Below are 26,970 nucleotides of genomic sequence, written 5' to 3' on the forward strand. Positions count from 1 at the left end.
TATGACAACACCTCAGTATATAATATAAAATAATGTACGCACGAAAACACCATATTTTCGTGCCAGGTCTTTCTCCGGGCTTCTCTCGCTGCCGCGTGACACTACATAAAGATAACAGAAGTTGCCGACCGGACGGCTGTGACGAGTCAGGTATACCGAGGCTATAAAATGCGAGATAAAATCATGGAAAACGGCTGCGTGTCGCGGAAAATTCCCACTCACGTCTGGAAGAATCACTGGCCAGCAAATTTCAATATTGCACTATACAGGGTGTTTCACCTAACGTGATAAAAAACTCTAACTGGTGACGTACTCGCCGGAGGATTGTGGGACTTCCGGCAATTACCTTCTGGACACTTTTGCCACCATTGAGGAAGACTTTGGAAAATTTCCAATTGCGAGAAATTTATTTTTTCAATTGAACTTTGAAAATTGCCAAGCGAACCTCACTTTCTTTTTTACAGAAATATGAAGTCCTCCACGGATAACCACAGACCCAACAAAAATTATGCGCAATATCGCAACAGAAATAGTCGGAAAAAATTAGTGAAAATTACGCTTTAGCCCCGCCTGCTTGATTTACGCAAAGAAGCGCACGCCGCATGTGCGTCTAGAGGAGGAAGTGTCCCCGCCTTCATTTGTTTTGCCTTCCTTGTGATAAGACTGGAGTCACAAGCATCAAGGTGAAACCAGGGAAAGAAAGGTAAAACAAGAAGCGGTGACACTTCCTCCTCTAGACGCACATGTCGCGCGCGCTTCTTTGCGCAAATCAAGGAGTTGGGGCTAAAGCGTAATTTTCACTAATTTTTTTCGACTATATCTGTTGCGATACTGGGCATAATTTTTGTTGGGTCTCTGGTTATTCGTGGAGGACTTCATATTTCCGTAAAAAGAAAAAAAAAAGATTCGCTTGGCAATTTTCAAAGTTCAATTGAAAAAAATTGCCGCAATTCAAAATTGTCCAAAGACTTCCTCAATGGCGGCAAAAGTTTCCAGAAGGTAATCGGCGAAAGTCCCACAGTCGTCCGGCGAGTACGTCCCCAGTTAGAATTTTTTATCACCTAAGGTGAAACACCCTGTATATAGACACGTTAAATATCGCCCAACACAGGCAGACAAAGAACATCACGAAATAACTCAGTCAGTTCTCCTGGCGGTTGACGTGGTACAGGGTGGTAGGTTCTCTTCTTGATGACAGTACATATACTGTGGCACTAGGAGCACACCCCAATGAGGATTAACGGAGGAATGCCCTCGCGCGTATGTTTTCTTTGGTGGGTATCTCTGTGGGACTACCCGATTTCCAGAGCACTCCTCTCTGGTGGTCTTGTACCACCATCATCTGTTCCTCACCTCATTCACCCCTCATAGCGCTCCCATCCCCCTGGGGCACCCAGCCGCCAATACGCTTTGCAAATACGTCAACTGTCTGCGCAGCTCTGCAGTTTCCCTCCTTCCTCCTGTGCCGTGGGAGTGACCTCATTGGTCCTTCTCCCAAATACGGGGATCCAAACGTGAGACGCTCGTCTCCCTTTCCTGTGAGAGGTCCCTTGAAGCGAGGCCTACGAATGCCCTGTGATTGGACAGGATCGAGTGTCGTCACGCGGTTTCTCTTCACTTTACCTCCTCTCATGCGCAGAATGTTGAGAGAGAGCGGACTGACGCACCTTCCACAAACATTATCCCCCCCCCCCCCCCTCATCACAGAGAGAGATTGAGGTTTACGTTGAGTACAACTGATTTCTGAGCGTTACCCTTGCTGTTGTCACCTTCACCTATCTGGTTCCTCTTGTAGTCGCATCACCAATGTCTCTTGTGGGTACCATGAAAGCGAGTAGAATACGCGCGTGACCTGCTTGTCCTGGATCTCAAGCAACGCGGCACCACGTGGTAGTACACTTGAAGCTGATGTGTAAATCGGTGGCGTACCGCAGATCGCAGATCCGAGAATTTCCACTGTACCATGCGAAGCTTCAGAACTACTTCGATTGCAGTTGATTTCTTTCTCGGCGACAGAATTTTGATTCCGTCGTCTCCATTGGTGTTGACAGCTTTGTCCTCCCCTGTAGCTATTTTTCCACCTGTGCTTCTATAGCTAGATTTGAACTACGTCACAATTTGGTTGTGCATCGATTCGCCCGTGTCTCTCGTCTTACGTTAGAGCGTCTGCTTTTGCAGTATGATACATTGCTGGCGCACGAGGCAGGCGCGAGTTTTCCCAGTTGCGCCACAACCACACTATAAGAAAACGGGTAAATTGGGGAGCAGTTCAGCTTTTAGTCCCCTAGATTGCAGTTACTCCCCATTGTAGTCCCCTGACCTCTGATACGTAGTACTCCCAATCTCTGCAGTGGTTATGGCAATGCACCTAAGTCCTCCCTCTCCACCTTACAGTGTACCACTTACTGCAAAAAAATAAATAAAAATAAACATATATAAAGAAAACGGGATGATGGCGTGCAGCACAGTTGCCTCTTTTCTTCCTAAGCAGCGGCAGCAGTGAATATAAACGATATTCTCCGTCCTGCGCACCTTGCAGTGACTGCTGGTGGTCCTAAGGCTGGCCTCAGGTAACCGGACTGACGACGGACAGAACGAGACGCCACTGGCAAGTAAGACTTACAGATGGAGCTGCTGAAAAGAAACTGCTAGGAAGACCACCAGCATGCAGCGTTCATGTACAAGCAATCCGCGTATTTGAAAAACTTCCAATAAATAGGGCCGCAGGTCCATAGTTCGGACCCGGGAGAGCACTGGTGCGAGCGAGTTGGTTTAAATCAAATGTAGACAGGACGGAACTACTAGTTCCGGCTTCTCTTCTTTGCGCGTCATATTTACGTTTGATAGTTCAGACACGTGAGGGTAGATGGACTGGCGGCCTTTCGCGCGTTGTTTTACATTATGTTCCTGTGCTACTTCTGTTAGGTCTTACCGATATCCTGTGGTGCGTACGCGCCAGTTATTTTGCATAGGGCCGGGGTTAAACCACGCTACACTTAGCTCAGGGCCCACAGTATGGCCTTTGAGTGATGTAAGCAACTCCACGGTCCAGCGCGTCAGGGGACCACGATAAAGATAGCGCCCCTCCATTTGTAGTTATTTCCGCCCCGAAGCTTTATTGTCCTTCGAGCACCGCGCACTAACGAGCACCAATTCCAACCTAGGTTGGCATTGCCTTTGTTGTCGTTAGGTGGCCGCTGTGCTGTTGTAGTCGGCTTCCGCCCTTTACTGTTCACGTCACCAGTCCATTTCTATTTCGAATGTGTAAACGGGACTTCCGTCAAGGTTCTGCGTTCAAAGTTTTGTCTAAAGCTTTGGGTGTACTCAACAGTGTATTCTAATCTGTCATTGATTAATTCTAAGTAATATATACCACGCACAGCAGCCGAATCTTGTGCAATGTGCTGATGTTGTAATTGCCTTGCGCGCAACACTCAAAGACTTTGTCGTTCATGGACTCAGCAGAGACCGTCTGGAGCGTGCCTATGTTCCACCCTTCGACGCGGTGTCCTCTTTCCAGTAGCCTTGCTCCAGAGCCGTAGACAGCTGAATAATCCGGAGTGGCCGCAACGATTTATGTCGCAATAAGGAAAGTTTTGCCAGAGCCAATTCCATGCAGGAACACAATGATTCGCAATGTCCAGCCAGTACATACATAGCAATCGGCATAATTAATTATCGATGGCTGCACATGTACCACGTTTCGTTAACGTCGTCTCGCTTGTCACCCACAGTTATCGGTGGTCTTACAACACTGGCGCTTCGAGGAATCGCAAACATTCTTCGCCGGAGTAGCGCTGCTACAAAATTTTGTGATGGTAGACGTACAAAGGGAATATTCACACATTTCGTGACACAAAACGTAACCCGCGCGACCGATCAGCGCGACCCCCTGTTGGTTTTGTAGAGTTCCACCACAAGCGCAAGGATGGCGCCAGAGGAGAGGACCACGTGGAGCACGAAGATGGGACGCAAGTCGCTGAAGTCTAGAATGCGATGCTCCATGTCCCCCTTGTCGCTGTGACGTAGCCAGCAGTCCCCGCCTCCGGGGGAAACGTCCTCCAGGAACTTGTCGGCGAGTCCTGACTCTGTAATCCACCTGAGCCTGCGTGCATACGCGTGAGTGTTTCATCATATTCATCAACATTTCGTTTAACTCCATGAAAGTACAACAACAAAACGTTTGGCAATACCTGATGTTGAACTCCCTGTGAAGGAGGGGGTCGAAGCCCGGCCTAATGTACCAACCAATGGCGAGGCTAGTGAGGCTCTCTTCGCTGAGGTACATGAATCCTCGACCTTTGAGTCGAGGACAGTTGCGTGCCACTTGGTCGCGAAACGTGAGCCATTCTTGTAGTATGATTGCTCTTTCCTCGATGACATCCGTGAAGTGCTGGTCGGTGAAAACCAGCTCGGGCGGCATTTCGCCTCGGGTTCTCTGCACTTGCTCGTACACGTGGCGGTACGACTCCACGTCCGTATACTGCGTTACAGACAGCGCCTCTGCATCTTTCCGGTACCATATACTCGAATGATTACCAGGAGGAGATCCTGGAATCCGCTGTTGGCGAACAGGAGGATTCTCTTGTTCGGCGTCTTGAGGACGTCGGCGACTTTGCGAATGCGCGGCGCCTCCGTTTTGACCATGAGGCTGGCACTCAGGTTGGCCGTAAAGAAGTTCATGAGGAAAATACAGCTTGTCATCCACAGTAAGAAGAGACAGTGGACAGACCTCGACGGTACTCCGCGCAACGGGTGAGCTGCAAGACAATTTTGCTGTCGCGTACCTCAAGGGGCGATGCTACGTATATACGGGTGTCTAGAATACTCTAGGATGCGTCTATATAGGGTGTCCGTGTCTATAGGATACTCGCAGGCACGCATGAAAGGGTACAGTTCTGCGTCGTCAGTAACCATATCCTTTTTACAAACTGTCGTTAGGAGACCCCCAGTGACGTCACCTACTCTTGGAGAATCCGAAACTATGAAGTTTCGCGGGTTCTTTCTTTCGAAAGTCCGTGGATGTGTGTAATGTTCACTGACGGCATTTGTGTTTTGCATACTGAGACTTTTGAGCAGGGTCGATTCATAATGTGGAACAAAATAAATGCGATTTTTTTACCCTCTTGCATGGCTCCAGCGAAGAAGGTGAGCAGGAGCTCCGCGTAAATTTCCCATTGGTTGGTGGTCATTCTGGAGCTCTGCGTCTGAGGGGAGACCTCCACGAGGGCCATCGACACAGCACTCAGCACCAACAGGAACAGTATCACTAACAGCCACATCTACAAAAGACAGCGCTCGATTATTCAGAGCAGGCTACTCTGTATGTGTGAAATGCTCTGTTCGGGCACCCTCAGAATGGGCATGAACGTTGCAGCCCGGGCTTGATGAAAACGGACGGTATATATAGACACGACGAAAAAGGGGGAGACCGCTTCTGCAAGCGCACACGCTGGAAATTGGGCTGCTAAAGGGTCCGCTAACTGCTCCATGAGCAATCTGGAAAAATATGAGGAACTGTGTGATCTGCAGACTGCAATAGACCTCTCCCTGTTTGTAAACATATGACGTCATAGGGTTCGACAGCGCCACCAATTTGGTAGAGTTGAACTACGTTCAAAGCTAGTGGCGAACAAGGTCGCGCCCGAAAGCGACGGTCTTGAGGGGATTGCGATGGTCCCTGAGAGGGACGCGACCTTCGGTCCTACTTTTCTTTTAATAGGAGGCGGCGAACAAGTGCCCATTCGTGGAACCCAGCCCTCATCTTCCGATTTGTTTCGGTTTCAGTCTGTCTACCGACGTCATGATGACGTTTCTCGGGTAGAGATCTATTCTTCCGAGCTCTCGTACACTGGAGGGAAGGAGGGAGCGCGCTGGTCAGAATACCAGAAAGCACGCCGGCAGTATTGCAGAAGGCGAGTTGCAAGGAACTGAACTCAGCTAGATTCGCAGCGTGCCCCCTATAGTGGTCTAAACGGAACGCCGGAATGGTCAGGCTATACCTGGTTTGCAACGGAACGCGGACTCTTTTTGACAGCGTTTAAGCTACTGGACAGAAAGAAAACTCTCGTCCCTAAACATTTCCGCGTATTTCTACTGGCTCTCACGGAGCTATTTCCTACAGAGCTCCTCTCTGTCTCAGGGTTCCGCGTGCAATCTCAAATTGCCCCGGGTTCCGCCGGGGGGGTTCCACCAGCCAAAAAGATTGGGAAGCGTAGTCCTCACTGTGGCAATACGTACATCGAAGCACGCATAAGTTGCGGGTACCTGGAGATCAAATGCTGAAACGGTGGTGAAGACCTGCGTTACGAAAGGATGTTTGATTCCGGCCAGGATGAGGAAATCGTTGAGTATGTAGATGTCTCCGTGCGGGAACGTTTCGGCAGTGGCGTGAGTCAACACGAACGGACCCACGGCCAGATCGCTCTCCTGCATACGCGGGGTAAATGAAAGTTCAGAGAGTGCGTATCCACGTAGAAGAAATAAGACGTGTACGTTTCTCTCGAGGTCACCGAGCATCCCGGTCCAAGTACCGTTCGGGCTACGGTATCCCCACTGGTTGTCCTCGGGGACCTTCACCTCGTACCTGCAAATGTGATACACAAATCAGGGCTGTGCATGCACCGTGTATTCGGTTGGGCTCAGCTAGGCAACCAGCTAGAGCGCTCACTCACCACAAGCACGAAATACACGAGCACTCAGATTATGAGAGACGATTCACAAGGGCGCGTTGATTCTGATATGGAATGAATTGTTGGCGTATGGCATCTTTGTTTTAAATTTACTATAAAGCAGTGGAGCTGCAATCTCAGAAAATGTATCTATTCGATAGCCTGAGCTCTCAGTACTCTTACCTCACAGTTTTCGTTCCAGTTGAGCTCATAGTTTAGGCCTTAGATATCTCCGTGTGGCACCGCACGAATGGCATTAAGTCTGAAGCCATTGAACACTTAATGTCATTTTTCGTGCGCGCGTAGCAGGGGTATTAGTCCGTATAGTGGTATTTTAACGTATAGAAGACTGTTGTGCAATCGGTACAAGGGTGACACTAAGGGTGACATACTCTAGTCCCATGGATGTGGTGATGTTGTCCATGATGGAACCTGATATTCCCCACAGCCTCCGTCTGTTGTCCTCATCAAACACTGGTATCGAGTAAGGAGGCCACTGCAACACAATCAGCGTCAATCTTACTGTGCTGATGAAGTTTCTAGAGAGCCATTGAAAAAAAAAAAAAAAAAGTGCAGTTTTCTTGAAGACCACTATAGCACCAGAAATTTTGGGGTATACAACGCGTGAAGCTTGAGATGATCCCCTGCGCGCTCTATCCAATACTTGAGAGAAACAGAACTATGTATTCCTTCTACCTATACTGCGGCTTATGAGATACTTGCCGTTGTGGAAGTGAAGCGTATGGTTCGGTTAACGTGCAGGGCCTTGTACTTGTGCCACGAGTTGGGCTGCGTAGGAGAAATCAGCTTCTAAGTCACATTCGTACATTTCGTACATGTTCCAGAGTTGCTGCTGCCGTCGTTGCAATTATACACCAGCTACCTCGCATGCGGTTACTATGAACTATTACTACTATACGAACTACACAAACTTACTATAACTATTACTGTTACTATAACCATTACTGGACGAACTTGGTAAAGTTAGTCGAAAATCCGTCGATTCGGAAAGCCGCCGGTATATCGGGCAGTCTGTGTTCGAAATATCGGCGGCTTTAAGACAAATATCGTCACAGTTCCTTGTGAAGTCGGCCCAGGACGCACAATCCCCCCCCTCCCGAGCAACATGCTGCCACACCAGCTGGCAGACCGCTCGGAAATAGCACGCCATCACCACCACCATCAGATTTGAGGTTACTGCTTCAAAGCAGTAAAGTAATGTAAAGTTGTCGTTGTAGCACTCACCATCCTATGTCCTGTGGCTTCAGCTACGGCTTCAGCTGTGGCTATGTGTCAGACGTGAAATGGTCCCTCCTCGCGAAGCACGCTCAAGTGCGTATATTTATGTGGAGCCCTATCGATATAACCAGCGTGGATATAACATTTATAATGCTGAACTCGTTCTCTAAATATGATACAACGGCCATTACAAACGTCAACTCGTGGTTGAGGGTTATCAGAATGACTGATGAATCTATACCGCTACAAGTCCCTTGCGGTACAGAACGGCCACTATATGAACAGCCTTCAGCAATTCCTTATCTATGCAGTGACTGGCTAAATCATTGCCGATAGCAATCGGCACGCGTATAGTCTTTGTGTTCACTGATGATGTTTGCACTGCAGAGGCAGCGGCAGATGCTATAATCTACTTTGTTCGCAAAGGCTTCGGCTGATCTGCAGTCAGAGAGGCACCTTCGTATCCAAGATGAAGTTGTTATTCCTGATTGCCTTCCGCGCTCCCCGTTCATACCGTGTTTCTTATCTCTTGTTCCGTTCATCGTGATATATGGTATTATATGGTGAATGCTAATTTAACATTCAACAATATTTGAAGAGACATACTAACTGGTGAAAGTGATTACTATACCTTGTACATTGAGGCCGCGTGGGAGCGCCACTGGAGCGTTTAGCTAGTACGAGACATTAAAGGTTCACGCCACCAATCCTAGGGTGTTTTCGTTGAAACAACTGCCGTGTACTGCAGTGCGAGGTAAACGAATAGGCACAGAGAAATTGAAAAATAAATCCACCCTTCTCTCCCTTGCTGTGAACATGCTCCATCTCACTTTTCTACGTAACTATACGTCATCATTATAATTACACGATTTCTGCAATAACTCTACAGAGTGCCTCGTTGGCAAAACCTAAGCAGCACTTGTGCACCGGTCATGGTCATAATTGCATTCTTGTGGACGACTTTGCTATACAGCTACGGCTCTGCGGTCGCTTCGCTAAGTGTACGTCCATAGTACGCGCAGTCCATATAAAGTTGAGGAAGTAGCAGCCCAGCGCCATATTCGCCATATCCTCGTATGTCCATCGTTGGCGACATGCTTGCCGACGAATGTTATTACATGCTGACGTCAGTGGCAACTGATCACGAGTACACAGCTAGCCCGCTTGCACAGCACACTGAGAATGTTTGAGAGCACAGTGAACGATGGTCCCTGAAAAGGTGCAATCCATGGTAGATATACCATTCTTTTGCCAAGTCAAGTGGAATGGACCTCGATAAACGAACTCAATTCTTGGGTTCCTGAAGACATTCCGTACAAAAGGCTGCACATTCTATCTGTTCTCCATTCGAAGCGAACTAAAAGAATGTCTCGGTGATTTTGTGGACGGCAGTGATGAGCTTCTCAGAAAACTGAAAAGAGCTGAAAAGCTGGAAGGATTTGAGGCGTCGGCTTTCAGTGACCGCGCAATCACGGCGTCTCTGCTTGCTTGACTCGAGATTGCAGAACCTGAAAATAACCAAGGATGTTCCAAGGAGTCCCCCACTACAGTGGACTTCCGGCGGGTCAGTGGAGGAGTACTGTGAGGCAACTGATCTTCCAATAGCTGTACCGAAAGCAGGATATTCGAAGGGATGCCTGGGCGATCTTGCAGAAAGGTAATCTACAACGTCTGTTCTCACCACGCACACTGTCAAAGGCGAAAGGCACGGTCATCTTAGCTTCTTCGGCATATATGTCGAAAGTGGCGAGCTCCTGAAGTTTTGGAACAGCAGAAAACGGAAGCTATACGGTGGCTATTGGCTCCTGTCTCACAAGGGAGACGCACAAGCAACGAGAACCTCCCGGGCAGCGTGTGCTTTCAGTTGCAGGGCCATTGCGGTAGTCTTTTTGTGTGATAACTATACAGTGAAACCTTCCTATGTTGGTCACCCGCGGTGCAGCCGAAGTGTGTCCTACTTATAGAAGTGTCCGAGTTACAGAATATGAGGGAGACAAAAAATGGAAAAGATCACAGCTGTGTTGCCAGAAATGTCCCCCTTCTTCAATTTATGGTCCTTAGTGGTACCTGGTGGTGGTGCCTGGTAGTGGTACCTCTACCCACTCTTTCACTGATAATTATTACTGATTTTAGTAGATTGAATTCCGTTCCACTCAATGGCATTCCGTTCCACTGAACGGCATTACCTGCGGAGCTTTTCGAGCAGCAAGGACTTGTCTCTGAAGCGTTAGCCCACTTTTCATTGCTTTGGTGCAGTGCGCGCTCAAAGCGTCTAGACAAACCGAAGACAAGTGCTTACACAAAGAATTACAATGTAGACTTACAGCACTTGTTTTTTGGACTCTAAAAGCTATAGCAAGAAAATGCTGAGACCAATATGGGGGGGAAAAGGTGCGAAAGTCAAGGCCACTGGCTCATTTTGGGTCTTTTTGGTGCAAAGATGGGCCGATATTGAGGTAATTTGGCCAGGGTTTTGCCCGACTTAGCAGGGGAAAACCCTGTCCTACTTCCGAGATAGGGAGGTGTCCGACGTAGAAAATTTCATCCCCATGTAGTTTCAATGGGAGCCTGCCCGTGCAATGAAATTTTGTCCGACATGGGGAGTTGTCCGAGGTAGGGAGGTGTCCGACTTCGGAGGTTTTACTGTACATATATGATTTTTGTAAGAAATCGCTTGGACGATCCAGTACAATGTTATAAAATGCTGGTCTTTCTCTTCACTGCCTCACTTGGCGTTGAGGACTAGAGACTTTTTTGTATTGCTGCCGGGCTGACGCATGCTTTCATCAAAGCGGAACACCAACCACAGGGGCTGTCTCCCGATAACGCCTCAAACGAACTTAGAATAACACGAGAGAACTGCTGTTCTGAGGGTGGAACAACATAGAACGGAAAAATACATACAAAGCTCAAATTGAAAGAAATTAACGATGAAAGATGGAAGTCACTGAAAAGGTTAGCGAGGCCGTAGGACTCAAACCCACATCTTCTGGATTGCCGGTCCAGAGAGTGGTGGAGTCCAGAGAGAGAGAGTGTGGTTGATTTGTCCCTTCCATGGTCCCTTCAGATGGACGCACCCTTGGAAGTCGCTGGGGAGGTGTGTTAGCTTAGCTCAATTGGTAGAGCCCTGGACGAGATGGACTGTTTTTCGCCCGTTTTGTCCTTGTTCCAGAAGTCATCAGGCTCAAGGAGATGCTACCGTCGCCGCAAAATGCTTTTTTTTTTCAGTACGCCGGCGGCGGCGGCCACACTGCCATCGACCGCGCAGATTTACGGCGGCGGCAGCACGGACTGACCGGGCTTGGCTGAGATGTGGGCGTGGGCTCTACGAATCCTAGCCAATCCACCTTTATCTGTCGGCTGCTAGAAAATGGCTTGCGACAGAAACTTTCAACTCAAAGTAGCATTTTTTGAACACTCATTTGATTTGACACGGTGACTGTCACAGCTACACAGCAAAGCTACCTGGTATATCATGGCCTCGTTATACAGGAACATGTTATGGTTCGCCAAAGGAATGAAGGAATACAGCAGGTGAGGCGTGGCTAAACATGATGCGCACATGAACGCATGTTATGCAGTTTCGAGCTTACGAGGTGGCTTGTTGCGGAAGTAACCTGGCACATGAAGCATTAGTAAACCAAGTCTATACTGCCTAACACGCTTGTCATGCCGTAATAGCGATACCATAACCTCAAGCATAAGAACGTAACATGAAAGCGCGTGTGTCGTTGCATGTTGGTGAACCATCTAGGTGTATTCTTTCCAGAGGAGGATTTCAATCAGCTTGTCGTTCTTTCGACTTACTTGACTTGGATGTTGACTGCACTGGCAAAGTCTTTATGGTAACCGGTGCAACCGGGACGCTGGGACGAGTTGTGGTCATGGAGCTGGCAAAAAAGGGTAAGGACCGTCGAAACGCTGTGCGTCATGTTCTATTTGACAGATGTACCACAAATCAAAGTCCATTCCAATCAATAAAGGGGGAATTGTTCACGTCGTGTGCCAGCACAAGGACAGAGGAGAGTCCCTGAAAGAACTTGTTGCTGCTGCTACAAGTAAAGAGGTGAGCAGTCTGTGGGTACGACCAACCTTTTGTCATACATTTTTATGTGTACATATCACATGCCCTTGATTTCAGTGTGTAATCACGTAAGCTAACAAACTCAGCACGGCGTGCTGTAATTCTCTAGTGTTATTAGGAGTTGGCCACAGAGGAAGTGTGTCATTCCTTTTTACCAGAAAATGTAAAATTATGATTGTCAGAGTTATCCTGAATATTTTGTCCTTCCTTTTCTCTAGTGCATTTATATTCACGTGGTGGACCTATCATCTGTGCAAGAGGCAGCGAGCTTTGCAAAGTCGTTTGCAAATACACATTCTGCATTAAATGTGTTGGTAAGGCAGACCCTTATAAATGTAAAAAGACTGGTGGATAACTTGGGAAAACCCTGTGACTTTTTACTGCATTGCAGTATGGAAGCAACAGTGGTTTATTTAAACATAGTGACGCATGGGGGGTATTTGAACTAATGCCACAAGCAAAACTTACGAAGCCTTTGTAGAATATTTATAATTTACGTGCTAAGGTATTTTTCCAGGTAAACTGTGTGTCGGCAATGAGCGAAGACCGTGAAATCGGTGCCGATGGTATTGAAAAAACATTTGCGACAAATACTTTGGGTATGTTGGACACTCTTTTTTTTTTTCTAATCGCGGTGGTGTGGAATTGATTTATATAATATTTGATATTCCCTTACAATTGTAAAATTAACTGTTTGTCATTGCTGCAGGCCTCCACTTACTGATTTCGAACCTTGTGCCATTACTGAATGAGAGCTACGAGCCACGTGTGGTAAGTGTCATGTACAGGAGACACCTCGAACGGCTGATACAACGAGAAGTTGTTTCTTACCCAGGTGATTGTGACTTGCGGCTGTCTGCTGATGCACAAGCTGAACCCCACCGACCTGCAGTTTGAGCAAATGTTCCCATATGACGGCGTCGCCGCTTTTGCTCAAACAAAAAGGCAACAGGTGGTCATGACAGAACACTACGCCGAGGCATACCCGGGGATTCATTTCTCAGCCATGCATCCGGGATGGTTGGAACCTAACGGCAAGTTTATGCGACATAAACATGCGGCCACGTAGATGCTATACCGTATTTCCTCGAATCTAAGACGACCCCCCGAAGTTCAGGGTACGCGAATTTGAAAATAAATAAATACACAGAGATTGAGAGGCACTTGTAAATGGTGCACATTACCATTTATTCATCACTGCTTTCTTCGTCGCCATTTTCTTTGTCCCTATCTGCCCACAGCTCATTGTCCTCGGTTCCGTCGAAAGCGTTAGACGAGCCATAATTTTTAAAAATCGCTCACGACAACGTCTTCAGGCACATCGCACCAAGCGTCCAAGATCCACTGCTTTTGGCACAATTCTTGATCTCTCCCTGTTGCTTCAGTAATCTTCTAACATTTGCTTCCAATGCTTGGAACCGCCTTGCAGCCACTAAATTGTTGTCACATTCAGTGACGAAAGCGATAACTTTGCGTTCAAACGCAGCAGAGCGACGACACCATGCAGTGAATGAACGCTGCTGGCACTGACAACCGCAACACGTTGCATAGGTCGCACCGCCCGCTCCCACCCCTCCCCTGACCTCGTTGTGTCACGGATGTTGGAATCTAAGATGACCCCCCCGAGACTTTGGAACACGAGATTAAAAAAAAAAAAAAGAAAGTGGTCTTAGATTCGAGAAAATACGGGAAGTGTACTTCGCATTATAGGAGCTGCCGCCAATATGTTAAATTTCAGGCGTGAAAGCTGTTGTGCCCAAAGTGCTTGGGAAGATAAATGTCTCGTGTCGAACAGTGGAAGAGGCTGTAGATACAGTACTTTGGTTGGCCATATCTCGTGCTGCGTTGAAGCATTCAAGCGGAATGTTTTTTCAAGGCAAGCAATAGGTTTACAGAACGTCCCTTGTTATCCTTAACATAATGCGTTTCCGTCTCCCCCCCCCCCCCCCTTTTTTTTTTCAGACCGAAAGACAACCTGTCCACATTTGCCACTTGGGAAAACAAAGACAAGCCTTGAAGATGAAAAGTACTTCATGAGGAGACTCCATGACTTTGTCAAAGGGTTGAACCTGGAGTGAGCTTTGTTAATGACGGTGAGCAGACAGGTAGGTCCGCTGCCCACTGCACCTGTGCAATTTTATCCAGCTTCAGGTCACATGGGGAGGCGGAGGGTTTGAAATGTGCCTTAGTGATGCAGATACTGTATTTCGCATACCTTCATTTTTGTGACATAAAGACAGATATGTCAGAACTGACATTGGCAAATGTTTGACATCTTACCAACTTCGACTCCACCACCAGCAAACAGCACCTGCTGTGAAAGGCAGAAGGTGCTTTTGTACGTCACTGAATTTGTACAGACTCGACCCCCATCTTGAGAGGTGCTTCCTGCGGATCTCCGACAAAATGCTTCGACAAAACGGAACCAGCTTAAAGCTGCAATCGTGCTTGTTTCCCTCCCCATGTACACCACTCCCATTGGCTCAGGGTTTCAGCGCCCAAACTAATTTCAGTAAATTTCAAAGTATTTGAGCGTAATGTGATCTGTGATGAACACATTTGTGTGAATCATGTGTTGTGTTGTGTTCTGTGATTCCACTATGGCTGACAGTGTTTTTGTCAGCTTCCAGGTAGGGGCCCAAGTGCAAAAAAAAAAAGAAAAGGCAAGCTTGAAGCGACAGTTTAGACACAAACGAAACTTAAGCAGACAGACTCGCAAGCTTTCTTAGAATGGTCAGAGTCACAGCGTAAAATATTTCAATGAAATTTGCACCCGGTTAATTACAATTAGAGCCTGAAGTTTTCGGGAAATATTTTTGTCCCAATTTGGGGGGGGGGGGGGGGTAGAAATCTGGAAAATCAACGTGTGCTCTAAATTCACGCGAATTCGAGTGGGAAAACTTCCAGTATGCTAAATTTGGGGAGAAATCGGGCTCTATTACTCAAACGAACTGTGCTGGTTTGCTGCCAAACAAGCTAGTGTACATTCCTACAGATATGTCAGTGAGGGCAATTTGCCGGGTAAAATTCGGGGTGTCACCCTAAATAGGCAACCTTCAATTCCGTTTGCAAAAATTCGGGGAAGAAACGGGTTAAACCCTAAAAGTTCAGGCTCTAATTAAAATTGAATTTTAAGCTAGAGCATCACTGTCGGCGACTTCCGGTTTCTGCCTTGCCAAGCGATCAAGCAACCGGTTTGAGACGAAACTTGCCGATTACATTTTACACACTCCTCACTTGCCTTTACTCTGTCGAGGTGTGGCAGTTCGTGCGTAGAGCTGAGCATACATCGGGTGTGCGTATACACATGGTTACCTGCACAGTTTTAGCAACCTGCGGGTAGAGATTCAGTGTCGCTGCTGGTAAAATGTGGGTGTACCCGCGCTGTGTCCACGGGTAGCGCAGGAGGTATACCTGCGGGTGCGGGTATTAATTTACTTACCCGCGCGCACCTCTCTTCACGAATGTCGGTGAAATTGGGTGTAAATGTTGCGTTCGTTTTCATTGTTTTTCTCCTGCAATGTGTGGTGTGGCTCCACGTGGTACCCGTGACAAATGTGATGCAAAGTACTGCTGAGAGATGCGTATATGACGCCATACAAGTTCGAACGGCAGGTTGTGCTGGAAGTCGAGACCTCACGTAATATGTTGGTAGCACGAAAGTATGCAGTCAATGAGTAGAATATTCGTTTTTTGGTGATGTTAATAGGTATGTTTGTACGAGGCGCAAACTAATTCATTGTAGAGCCGAGACATTTTAGTCACTGAAGCGTATCGCAGGGTTCACTTTCTAGGACACGTTGCACCTGGCCAGAACGCCGTTATAAACCTGCTCAAATGCGAGCGCAAAAATGTTTACATTATTTTCTGATGATCATTGAGGTATTTCATCAGCAGAGGCAATACTGCTACTTTATCCCATTGCTCACCATAGACCCCGGTCATTTTTGGCCTTAGTTTATTGATTGATTGATACCTACCCGCCATCTCACTAGGCATCTCAGCGTATAACGACATGTATAGCCAAGTGCACAATTACTATTACTACTACTCTGACCACTAGAATGGTTGAGATCACGACCTACTAGATCATAACGACCATGTCATATGGACCCCTTCCCAGCACCGCATTTAGAAGCAAGTGGTGGCGCTACTCATCGGCCTCGTTACTGCTTACTCAATTTCTGCAATACTTTGTACTTCAGCTTACCTTAGTATTTTTGCACAAGCGGTGGATGTTCCACGGGAGATGCTTCTTTCTAAAGTTGATTATCATCATTCTACACATTTTCATAGGAGACATTGCTGTCGTCTGCTACGGTAGTCGTACGTCCGCCTCTGCGCATTCGAAATTCAAATTTCCTCTGTCCAATCATGATGTAGATGTCGCGGGCCAATGAGTAGCGCCCCTAGCAGATCGTGCGGATGGGCTCCTCATAGGGGTTCCCGATTATGACATGGTCGTGGTTGAGATTCATGAGGCAGTGCCGTTGGAGCACACCTCGCCTCTTGTCAAACTGTGAAACAGATTATCTTGCCTCGATCTTGCAGATCATCTCGCCACAAATGTTTTCACTAGTTCCGAGCGCAACAGTTGTATTGTGCGGCTCCTGTTTTTCGTGCGTTGCTAGCATCAGCTTTCCAAGCTTATACCAACTACCTCAAATTTGTACCTCAGTGAACTATATATCTTACATGCTCTCTGCCCATGACTCGCATCTGAAATGCGTTTTATCGTGGAAACATGCAGTTTTTCCTTCCTAGCCTCTGCAAGAGACCGGCTCTGAAACGGAAGGCATTTATTGGAATACATACCGCTCCTAAGCTGGGTTTAACATGTTTTATCACTTACGAAACATGATTTACAGTTCTGCAAAGAGCCAAATTCTGAAAGAATTTGTCATGTGCCGAGCTGTGACGGCAGCCTCAACCCCCAAAACAGTGTCACCTTCTGAACCTGTTTTAAGCACCAGCAACATTACTACGGTACAGGCTTCACTTATGAAATATAGTTTATGTATCAAACATTGTGTATTTATATGTGCGTGAACCCATTAGTACTGTCAACAAGAAAAAAAAAAAAAACTTGTGCATCGCTTCAGCAGGTTCGCACCATAAAGGACACTGACCACAATGTCCTGCACTCAAGACGAACAAAGCAAGAAAGCATGTACAGCAACGATACTTTGATTCAGAAGGTTAGTACATTAGTCTTTTGAAACAAAACACTCGCACATGTAGTACTTAAAAATAGTATATCTACAAACAGAGCTCAACTGTACGTCCGTGCAAAATCTCGAAACGTGTTATGAACATGTCAAGGCCATGTTTATGCGAAAAGTAAATTCCCAGCATACTTTTTTTTTTTTGTGTGTTACATATCCCTTGCTCCCCTTCTCTCACAGGTTACTAAAAACGTTGACTTTCTGATGGCCTAGGATTCATTTATAAATATGTATGCTGTCACACCAACAAAATATATTAGGAGAAAATGTACTGTTCAAAGCACAGATATAATACAGAGTTACAATGTCTGCTGAGTTCGAGTTAAAATTAACAGCGTTTGCAAAGCCCACATTCCAACATCAGTGGTGGAACCCACTACTGTTCACTTCTATAGGAAACGTGTTGAAAGACTGCCACACGTCAAACGTAGATGGATCGCAACAATGCACACAATGCATGGCGGTACACTGGAATACAGGTTTCGTGTGTGTGCAAGGAAAAACTGTAAGGATCCGCGGTGTCTGGCAGTAAGTGCGGCTCTTATCAGTACTGATCCGTCATGTGGCTGATGTCCCATATCTGAAAGTGTTAAATTTCATTAGCTGTGGAGGTTTTTCTTATCTCTCTCTATCATGATGTGCAACAGTCCCAACAGCAAGCATCGACTAACACATAGTAAGAAAAGTTTTAGTTGAACAGATTTTTTTTAATGACCGTGTTCCGCTACGGTATAGCCTATAATGTCCTGCATAGCTGTGCCATTATACCTTCTGTGTACTGTACAAGTATTTTACTTGTCCCAAGTCACTAAAACGGCGAATTCCAGTAAAAGTAGCGAGAGTTTCATTATTGTCACAAATACATGAGGCTGTGAGCAATGGAAGAGTACACGTAACTCAAGAGACAACGCAAACACTTGACGTGTTGCATGTTTGTGACATGTCCAGTATCTTGTGCCTCTTGTTTTCGTTGTCACAATACGTATGCGTACCAACCAGCTCAGTTGCTGCTTCATTAGGAGAGGGTTTGGTTCGTGCATATTCTGAGGAGTGCTGATGGGAACTCTCTTCATGATACCAAGCAGTAGAAAACAGACAACGATACAAGCTTAAGAAAGACGCTCGGGGGAATATTCCCGGAGATGACAACAACCGTATATTCACATGAGCGACATTCCCCAGAATACTGCGGTGGAAGATGTGCGAGACGTTAATATTTTCTGCCGCCACATATCGTCTTCTGTCATGCTCTTCTAAACATGAGAAATATCCCACGGCTTAGCCGCAAGATGTTCCACAGCAGACGACAGGTGCCGTCTGCTATGTGTGCAGTGCACAACACTCAGAACACACAGAACTTCTCCCCTTGAGCCCTTTTTTTTCCAACCAGAACATTCCTTAAGGATGTCACTGCTGTGAGCACACAGTGAATAGATTAGATGCACAGACTATATCGGATATAGAGGCGCACTGAATTCCAGCCTCACCATTCCCATGAAGCAGTCAACCGTATCTGGTATTTTGCTTTATATGATGTAAGAGTATAAAAAATGTTGTAACGTAAGGGCTTCTTTTAGACCCTATCACAAGGTTAATCTTACCTTGATAATTCTATCGGAGCCCGTTGTTAGCAGCTGGCCCCGTGTGACGTCCAAGTCCATGTGCACAATGGAATGGCGCGAATCGTGGAATGTCGCCATAGACACTCGGCTGCATGGACAATTGGTTCGCAATGAAACAAATTCGGGGGACGTCAAAGCCCGGCAACAACGGGAAAACACATGTGGTTAGTTGAAAATGGCTTACTCGTCATCAGTAATGACAACATGGCACTCGTCACAGACCCTGACATCAAACTCGTAGCCCATGATCGGAATGCAGGTTTTGTTAGAGCTGCATTTGTCACACACTGCTCTCCCACATTTTCTGCAATGATGCTGTAACAAATGTTGCAAAAACAGACAATTAGAAATGAACGATTAATTACATTAAGTTAGCTAATTTATCCCTACACAGACCCGCAATTTTTAAGTGCCACCCAAACAAAAGATTGGAAGAACGTAAATTCTACGTAAAAAAAAAAGTATCAGGCTTCCATGGGTTCACACTTTACCTGTCGTATTCCAATGGTCTTCAGGTCAATCATTGCTTTGATATTCCAGAAGAAAGGACGAGAACACCTCTGGCATGTGTCGCTTTCCCCCCATTCAGGAGTCTATTTTAAAAAAAATATGAAACACCATTTTATTTCACTCATTACATCTATGGAAAAAGGCCTCCGAAGGCCAAAAACTTTTGTTACAAGATAAAATGCTATGAGCAAGATTTGTTCAGACATCATAAGAACACATACGGCAGCATCGGTCCAGCTTTAACCCAAGTCTATTTGGGTTACTGTGTTTGCTCACGTATTTGACGTATTTTCCCCCGCGTATTGAAAACAGACCCTCAATGGAGCGAGGTTTTTGGATATAAAATGTGTGTCTTATACGGGAGCAAATACGAGACATGCTCATACGCGGAATGATGAGCAAGCTCATGCACCTGCCTGAGTGAACACGATCACTCGTGGATGTCAAGGTGAAACTGAAATGCCTTCTGCATTTGATGGTCCCACATACACATGTACTTCATTATGCAAAGTTCAGTAAACGCAGCATTGCTTACCTCTACCCTTTTGGTAGTCATATCCCAGAAGACCATAGTGCAGTCCTCGCTACCAGATATCAGTGTTTTACACGGCCCGTTGTAGCACAAGGCAGTAACTTTGTTACTGTAATGAAAAATGTGATTCAGATGTTCGCAGTTTCACGGCCGAAACGCGTAACACTTAAAAGCATTTTAGAAATTATAACAAAGCATGCGGATAAAATAGGACAAAATGAGGGTTGTCCCATTGCAACATTGTTATAGCAGAACAGTATGGTGCATAATCATTGCTTACAAAAATAATTACACACGATATAAACATGAAAATTGGAAGGTAAATCAAACAACTTTGAGATGACACTCATGGATGGGCCTTTCACAATGTCAGTGCCACATTGAAGAGGTGACTAACTTACTGGTGTCCCTGTAACTCGTAGGCTGTTCCTTGTTTCCCACCAATGTCCCACACAATAACCATCTGGTCAAATCCACCAGAAAACAACAACTTTCGCTCAGGGTCCCACGTCAGGCATCGGATGCTTCCTGAAAGATTGTATGCAATGTAACTGGGCGACGACCCTTTGTATTTTCTGTCTCTTCTTTCTTTCTTTTGATAACGTGCAAATGTAGGGATTCCAGATGCATATTCCAACAGCAAGTTCTAAGTAACAACCTATATGCTGCCTGTTAATTCCTTTCGCTGCTCCATAGCAAAACTTTAACTGTAACATCTAAAGCCGTCAAGTAGCTTTGCGCGCCTTATCAATATGGCTAACGCCATTTTAGATCGCTCGTAATAACAACAGCCAAGTGTGTAAGAGGATCAACGTCCTTCAATGGCATACCCAGAAAGTAAATACCCAGAGTAAATTTAGTCCTTTATGCACCATCCAAATTTTTTTTTAGTGGTTATGTTCCAGTTCAGCTAAAAATAACGGTTACTAATGGCTCCAGTTCGGTTACGACTCTCTGCTAGGCACCACTGGGATACCTTGTCAAGTCCGTTCAATTTTTTTCTTGGTAAAAAAAATGTTAAAGCGGTTGAATAAGACATGTCACTACCACTGTTAGAACGATAACACTTTTCGCGATATTTTGCCAGGGAGCTGAACAACATTCGCTTAGCCACCGACGAGAAATATATACGTTGTCACGTGCAAATGTACACACCTGAATGTCCCTTCAGTGTAGTTACTGGCTTGTATCCAGATTCATCAATTTTCAACATGGTGATTTGACCAGAGTAGTCACCGATGAAAGCATGCTTTGACTGTGAATCAAATCTGGGATAGGTGAAGGCGCATAAGCTTCTTCCAAACTTTTACGTGTCCACGAACAGTGCCTCGACTTGATCATTCGGAACTCGCCACAACCAGACAGGATGTGAGCTGACTATTGGACTACAGACCAGTTGCACTATGCTCACGTCAAAGGATACTGAACTGCAGTACACCAGGCGCTGCCTTGGTATCCTCCGAGCTTCCTTCCAGTCTCCGAGCAGTGCCACAGAAAATACTTGTCTCTTCCTACACTTAGCACCCATTCTGCTATGATAGAGAACACTATGCCTACTACTCGTCCTTGATGTGCTGCGGGCGAAGAGGACAGTTAGTAATTTGCTTATGTTTCTGAAACGATGACCACCGTACTCATATCTTACCTAAGTAATTTCTTTGGTGTGTCATTTTGTTAAAGTCATCTGCCACCTGGAATTCCTTATAGGGAAGAAGTATATACATCACAAGCAGGCCTAATACGTGGTGCACAGCAAGTTACCGACAGATTACAATGTCCTTACTGATATAGATCCGTTATCCATTCCTATGAACAAACGACGGGTTTCTGAGTTGTAGTCCATTGAAGACGCTGGTGCTAAAATGCAGATAATTGCGAGTTACACAACACTCCTCATTACTAAAAAAGAAGAGTGCAGGTGAAATAATATGAATAAGCTCCATGATGAGAATGTTCTCTTATCAGTTTTACTCTTACAATTAGCGGAAAAATGTTGATATCTTACAAGGCATAGTGTGACAGATGCTTGGCCAGTATTGTCCTGTATCTCTCCTGAGCCATACCCTAACAGTTCTGTGTGCAAACAGATAAGATAATTTCAGTGCACAGAAGAGAGTCGTTTTTTTTATACATTGCTGAGTGAGCGGCTTAGAGTATCTGGTTCAGTGTACAACAGTTATATTTATCTTTAATGCTACGCTCCTGTTTGTTTTCAACGACACTGCGGCTTCTTTGCGTTACACTAACACGTAGCGACACACAACCCGTGTATAGCTACGCAAGTGTCCTTGAGTGTAAATATTGACCTACTAATCTCCTACCGTGCCGCCATAAAAAGGTAATGCAAACCCTTATCGAGAGCAATGAAATCACATGACAGTCGTCATTACCTGTCGTCGCTAATACTAATAACTCCATCTTCTCCCGAAATTATGACGGCCATGTTAACTGCGTCATTATGGCCTTCCAACTTGTTGACGAGCTGAGGCTTTTTCGTGTTTCCAACGTGAGCACCAGACCCACCGACTGGTTTTATTTCTGCTGCCATGAGTAAACCAGCGAGCTTCAGACCCACTGCAATGTACTGGGGAATCTCATCGACCTGCAGAGAGAGTGTGTGTGTCCGATTACACACCGTTGCTGAGGTTCCTTTATCTTTTGTGCGTTGACTAACTTGCAAATGTTATAGGTACGTAAACACTCTGCAAAACTAACTGCAGTAAGCCTAAATTTTCCAAGGATGGGCGTCATGCCAACCTCGGTTGTCGATTGTCTGAATGTTTTAAGTCGGAGATTCTGAGATGCAGCGACAGAAAGCCAGTGAATGATCGTACCTTTGTTCATTAATACGAGATCTGACAACGCATTATCCGTTGAAACTTGACGAACACGACAGTCAGCTGGCAAACTCAACAGAGAAAGTTTACATGCTGCCTCACGCGGCGCTTTGCGCAAATGCATTCAGACTAGAGAGCACTAGAGCGGCTGTGCTGTGCCGCCGAGCGTTTTCTGCTCGCTGCCGCCGCCGGAGTTTCCGTCTGCCGGTGCGCCGCCGACGGCGAATGTTTCCGTTCCTGTGTCTACCATAGAAATCATACAGAAATCTATCTACAGAAAGCATAAATGTGTGTATGGCGTCCCATAATATGTGTTACTTTTTCTTTTCTTCTTCTACATTGCAGTTGCCGCTACTACTGATTTTAGGAAACGAACACGAGCGCATACGCGCTTTCAAGCCTAGAGAAATATAACTGTTACTCCTTCCGGGGAAGTGCTGATGCCTCGGAGGCAACGCAATGAGGCATCAGAGACATGGGACTGTCCCTTCAACCACAGAGACGAAATGACACGAATGTGTGACCACTCCCCGTGTATTTTGACAGGGGGGTTAGTATCAGGGGCGGATCTAGGATTTTCCCGCGGGGGGGGGGGGGGGATCCGCTGTGGACAGGTGCCACGTGCATGCTGGGATTGATCGACTGAACCCTATGTTCAAGTCTGGAATTGAGGGGAGGTTCGGACCCCTACGTTCCATCTCCGAGTTAGTTCTTCTCTGCACCTCTGTTTTTGAGTGATCCTCAATGGGTCGTTCCACGCTTCCACTACCGTGCAGCAACATGGCCGCTCGTTGGTGGTAGCAAAGGTCGTGTTGCAGACTGGGAGGTTGGTGGGTTCAAATCCTACCACCCGGCTGTGCTGTCTGAGGTTAATTTTCTCCGGGTTTTCCGAAGACTTTCCATACGGATGTCGGCACAGGTCCCCCTGAAGTCGGCCCAGGACGCATACTAACCCCCTCCCCTGTCCCCCACTTCTTCCTGCTGTCCTCTCTCTATCTGTTCACATCTATACGCTGCTCATAGCCACAGTTGCTTCGCAGCGCTAACACGGATTTTAAAAAAACAATTCCACTCCACGAAAGGAAGAATATAGTGCGAGATAAAATAGCACAAGTACTGGCAAGTTCTGCGGTGAGAATATATCATCTTGTCATCGTATCAGTCTTACTTATGTTCTCATGCTCAGGCTTTTCCCATCATGCAGAAAGCTACCTTTGTTTAGAGGATGTGCAGTTAGGAGATAAATATTATTGTCTGACAAGCTACTGCTTTACTGAAATATGGCAGTCGTCGAAAAAGCCAGACGACGGCGGATTTGAACTACGCATCTCTGCACTTTATTGTTGAAATCGCTACCATGTAGGTATTATGGGTATTGTCAATCTGGTTCAGTATACGTGAACGTGAAGAGCCTTCGAAGCGACTTGGTCATACTTCATAATTAGTACTTCATTAATAGATACAAGTAAGCGTGTACTGTCTGAAGCGACGAATAAGGCGGACACAAGTCATGGGTGTGGTATATCACCTGAAGCGCGCCGAGAATCCATCTGTATATAACCACAATAGAGTTAATTCATTTGCTTTTTGGGCATACAATTCTGAAAGTAAAGGATCTTACGGTAGGTTTCTCATTCTTGAATGCGCAATACACGCCTGGGTGATTCCATTGCCGCAGCGGCATAATGCTTGCTGCCTTTTGTGAACATGGCGTGCGTTCCAGGAGCGTTTGCTGAACATTTGGGAACATTGAGGGAACGTATCACACGACTTTGATGTGCCAGGATGTGCTGATTGGAGAGAGAGACGTCAGGGAAATGGTGTCATTGAATTCTGCGATGACAAGTTTTTTGCACTCTAGTGCCCCGTTGACGACCGCAGCCAACGCTGTTGCAGCAAAGTTTGCACAGCGCCGTTTCGGGCCCAAGCGGCCAGGGATCCAAACAGTAGGAAGTTTCGTCAGCGGGTTCTGCGTGGTCTTTCAAGAGGTATTGGCGCCAAGGGAAGCTACAAAACCTGTAGGAAATTCACAGGAAAAGCGGTGCACCTTGCCAAGTGCGAACAACCCCAGACCATGTATTTGAAAGTGCCACGTCGTCTGCAAAACTACCGCGCGTTGCATATTTTGGAGCGCTGACGTAGCTGCTCAGTCGCGCCACCTAGCCCGCAGAAACAGGTCTCTAGCTCTAGAGAGGAGCCGCCATCATCTGCATGGGCAGCCATAGGTAGCCACAGAGAGGCTCTTTTGAAATCATCTGCTTTGATTGGCTGAAGCAGACGGCATCCCAGTGACGTTGCTACCGCGGCACTTGGAACGCGCGTCTACTGTGCTCGCTGCGAGATCGACCTATAGGGAGCGACACCGTCACCTTTCTAGTGTGGATAACACGCCGGCCGATGTTAGGAGTTTGTTCTTTTCCCTAATACTTGTGTATGTTCACCGAAAGATCACTTGTGCCACGATGGTACGATACTGTTCGGTTTCCCAATGCTCCGCGAACTGCACTGAACGCGGAATAAACGTGCGTAGGCAGACGACGCGAGGAAGCTATCCACACTACGGTAGTTCATCGTTGCTCCGCAGCGCGCCGACACCGTTCGATCTCGGAGCTATATGCGGCAAGCAGCACAATGAACAACGTGTCGAAATCGCGGCGTCATGGGAGTGGATTGGTAGTTCCAGGTTGTTCTCTTTCTTGTCCAGTTCCGCGTAAGGAAGTTCACCTGAAAGGTGCCTGCCAAATACGCCCCCCCCCCCGCCCCCCATGGGCATGCGCCTGATGTTTCAGTATGTTGTTCTGCTTGGGTTAGAAGTGCCGCACGTGCCTTTGCTACTACAACCCAATCTTGTATCTGCGCAGGATGACGCGATTTTCCGTCGATTGACTTGCTGGCATGGAAGAAGTCCCGGTGCGAATCGCGCCCGACGATTGTCTGCTAAATAACTCACATAAGGTGCAGCACAGCATTGCCGTTGTGGGCTTTGTTTAGTGCAATTGTTGCGCATATTTTATAATTCATGCCGACGGTAAAGACGTAACATATATGACAAAGATCACATTTTCCGTGCTCCTTTTGTGCGGTCTCGAAGCGTCCTTCTACACGGTAAAAGGGTACGTACTTTTCCGCTACTTGTGTAGATGTGTTACTTTTAGTGTGGCCGCAAAGCACCATTCTCCGTTTTTCGCATTTTGCATACATCGGACACGAATACTTGCCCTTTAATTTGGCATACAATTATATAGTTTTGGTACATATCCCTGGAATGATCGCACGTCCATGTCATGTACGATACGAGTGACATTACATTCTCTCAGTATGTGCCAGAAGGCTTTTTTTTTATTTTTTATTTTTTTATAGCGGTAGGGAAGGTCGCGGGAAATCGCTGTGGCTGTATCACAAAACCCTCCGCTTTTTTTATTGAAGGAATAGCAAGTCGGTCTACACCTGACTAGGCTTTCCTCGCTTTTTCTTCTTCAATAAACATATCCCCCCCTCCGTTTTTTCTCTCGTCTTCTTCTCTGCCTCCTTCTGTCTTCTTCTTTTCCGTTGACCGTCGGCTGCGGTGATGCAAAACAAGTTAAAATAATCTAAAGCTAATAAAAGCAGTTTTGACATACTCAGAGATGGGTACGATGACCCAGAAAGTGTCCCGATTTTTCGAGGTTTCCTGTCCCGCTTTTGTTCCGATTTTAGTAATATTTTTGTCCCGCTAATCCCAGCTCTACACATCACCACTCACTTCACAGATCACAAGGCACTCTAAAGTAGTTGCGCTTATATCAGCGATAAAAGTGTCAACATCCACACACAAAAGCTACCGCTGAAATTCGCGCTACACAATCGTAACCGTCCTTTTTGTTTTGTTTTGTTTTTTAAATTTCCACTGCCACATAAATGGGCTCCCGGTCGGGTCAAACGCATTGAGAGCAATTAGGGCACTCTATATATTCCTCTCAAGTGTACACGACATAAAAAAAAAAAGCAAACGTAAAAATGAAGCTGTTAATGACGGTGACGCAGAAGGAAGTCTTCGCGCGTCGCGATCAGGAAATTATAGGCCATCATCACGGTGCCATCACGATTTGCCTCGGAGCAAAAAATACCCGAAAAAAAAAGAGAGAGAGAGAACGGGGCCTCCTTTCCATCAGAGGTTCCGCCTCAAGGACGACTTGGGACGGCCGTGAACTTGACTCTTTTGGAGAAGAAATTCCGAATCGCCCGTCATTGTGTCAAAAGATGGCTGTAAA

The 26,970-nt window shown here is 46.4% G+C and overlaps 3 protein-coding genes across 4 annotated transcripts; 1 reads left to right on the forward strand and 2 right to left on the reverse strand.

The window, feature by feature from the left end:
- Positions 1-3,639: 3,639 nt before the first annotated feature.
- LOC135367931 (probable glutamate receptor) lies at positions 3,640-7,464 on the reverse strand. Its single transcript, XM_064601025.1, has 8 exons — positions 7,395-7,464; positions 7,064-7,167; positions 6,496-6,586; positions 6,268-6,429; positions 5,123-5,282; positions 4,540-4,760; positions 4,194-4,483; positions 3,640-4,105 (listed from the first exon to the last, which is right to left on the reverse strand). Exons 2-8 carry the CDS (start codon positions 7,093-7,095, stop codon positions 3,880-3,882), a joined length of 1,182 nt encoding a protein of 393 aa, XP_064457095.1. The 5' UTR covers positions 7,096-7,167; positions 7,395-7,464; the 3' UTR covers positions 3,640-3,879.
- A 3,777-nt stretch (positions 7,465-11,241) lies between these two features.
- Positions 11,242-14,249, forward strand: LOC135368767 (dehydrogenase/reductase SDR family member 12-like). The gene is made up of 9 exons (XM_064602275.1): positions 11,242-11,444; positions 11,680-11,813; positions 11,894-11,976; positions 12,213-12,308; positions 12,512-12,593; positions 12,704-12,765; positions 12,830-13,028; positions 13,733-13,870; positions 13,957-14,249. Exons 1-9 carry the CDS (start codon positions 11,386-11,388, stop codon positions 14,070-14,072), a joined length of 969 nt encoding a protein of 322 aa, XP_064458345.1. The 5' UTR covers positions 11,242-11,385; the 3' UTR covers positions 14,073-14,249.
- Positions 14,250-16,778: 2,529 nt separating this feature from the next.
- Positions 16,779-22,853, reverse strand: LOC135368768 (WD repeat and FYVE domain-containing protein 2-like). 2 transcript variants are annotated; one of them, XM_064602276.1, is made up of 13 exons: positions 22,718-22,853; positions 22,274-22,485; positions 21,889-21,956; positions 21,667-21,740; positions 21,529-21,583; positions 21,307-21,457; positions 21,039-21,151; positions 20,285-20,411; positions 19,887-19,992; positions 19,333-19,434; positions 19,026-19,156; positions 18,821-18,929; positions 16,779-17,799 (listed from the first exon to the last, which is right to left on the reverse strand). In XM_064602276.1, the coding sequence occupies exons 2-13, from the start codon at positions 22,429-22,431 to the stop codon at positions 17,764-17,766; spliced, it is 1,230 nt and encodes a 409-aa protein (XP_064458346.1). In that variant the 5' UTR covers positions 22,432-22,485; positions 22,718-22,853; the 3' UTR covers positions 16,779-17,763. The 2 variants fall into 2 exon arrangements, with proteins under 2 accessions (XP_064458346.1, XP_064458347.1); XM_064602277.1 differs by lacking the exon at positions 22,718-22,853 and adding an exon at positions 22,577-22,701.
- Between the last annotated feature and the right edge of the window lie 4,117 nt (positions 22,854-26,970).

This window comes from Ornithodoros turicata, chromosome 9, assembly GCF_037126465.1.
Source record: "Ornithodoros turicata isolate Travis chromosome 9, ASM3712646v1, whole genome shotgun sequence".
Lineage (NCBI taxonomy): Eukaryota > Metazoa > Arthropoda > Arachnida > Ixodida > Argasidae > Ornithodoros > Ornithodoros turicata.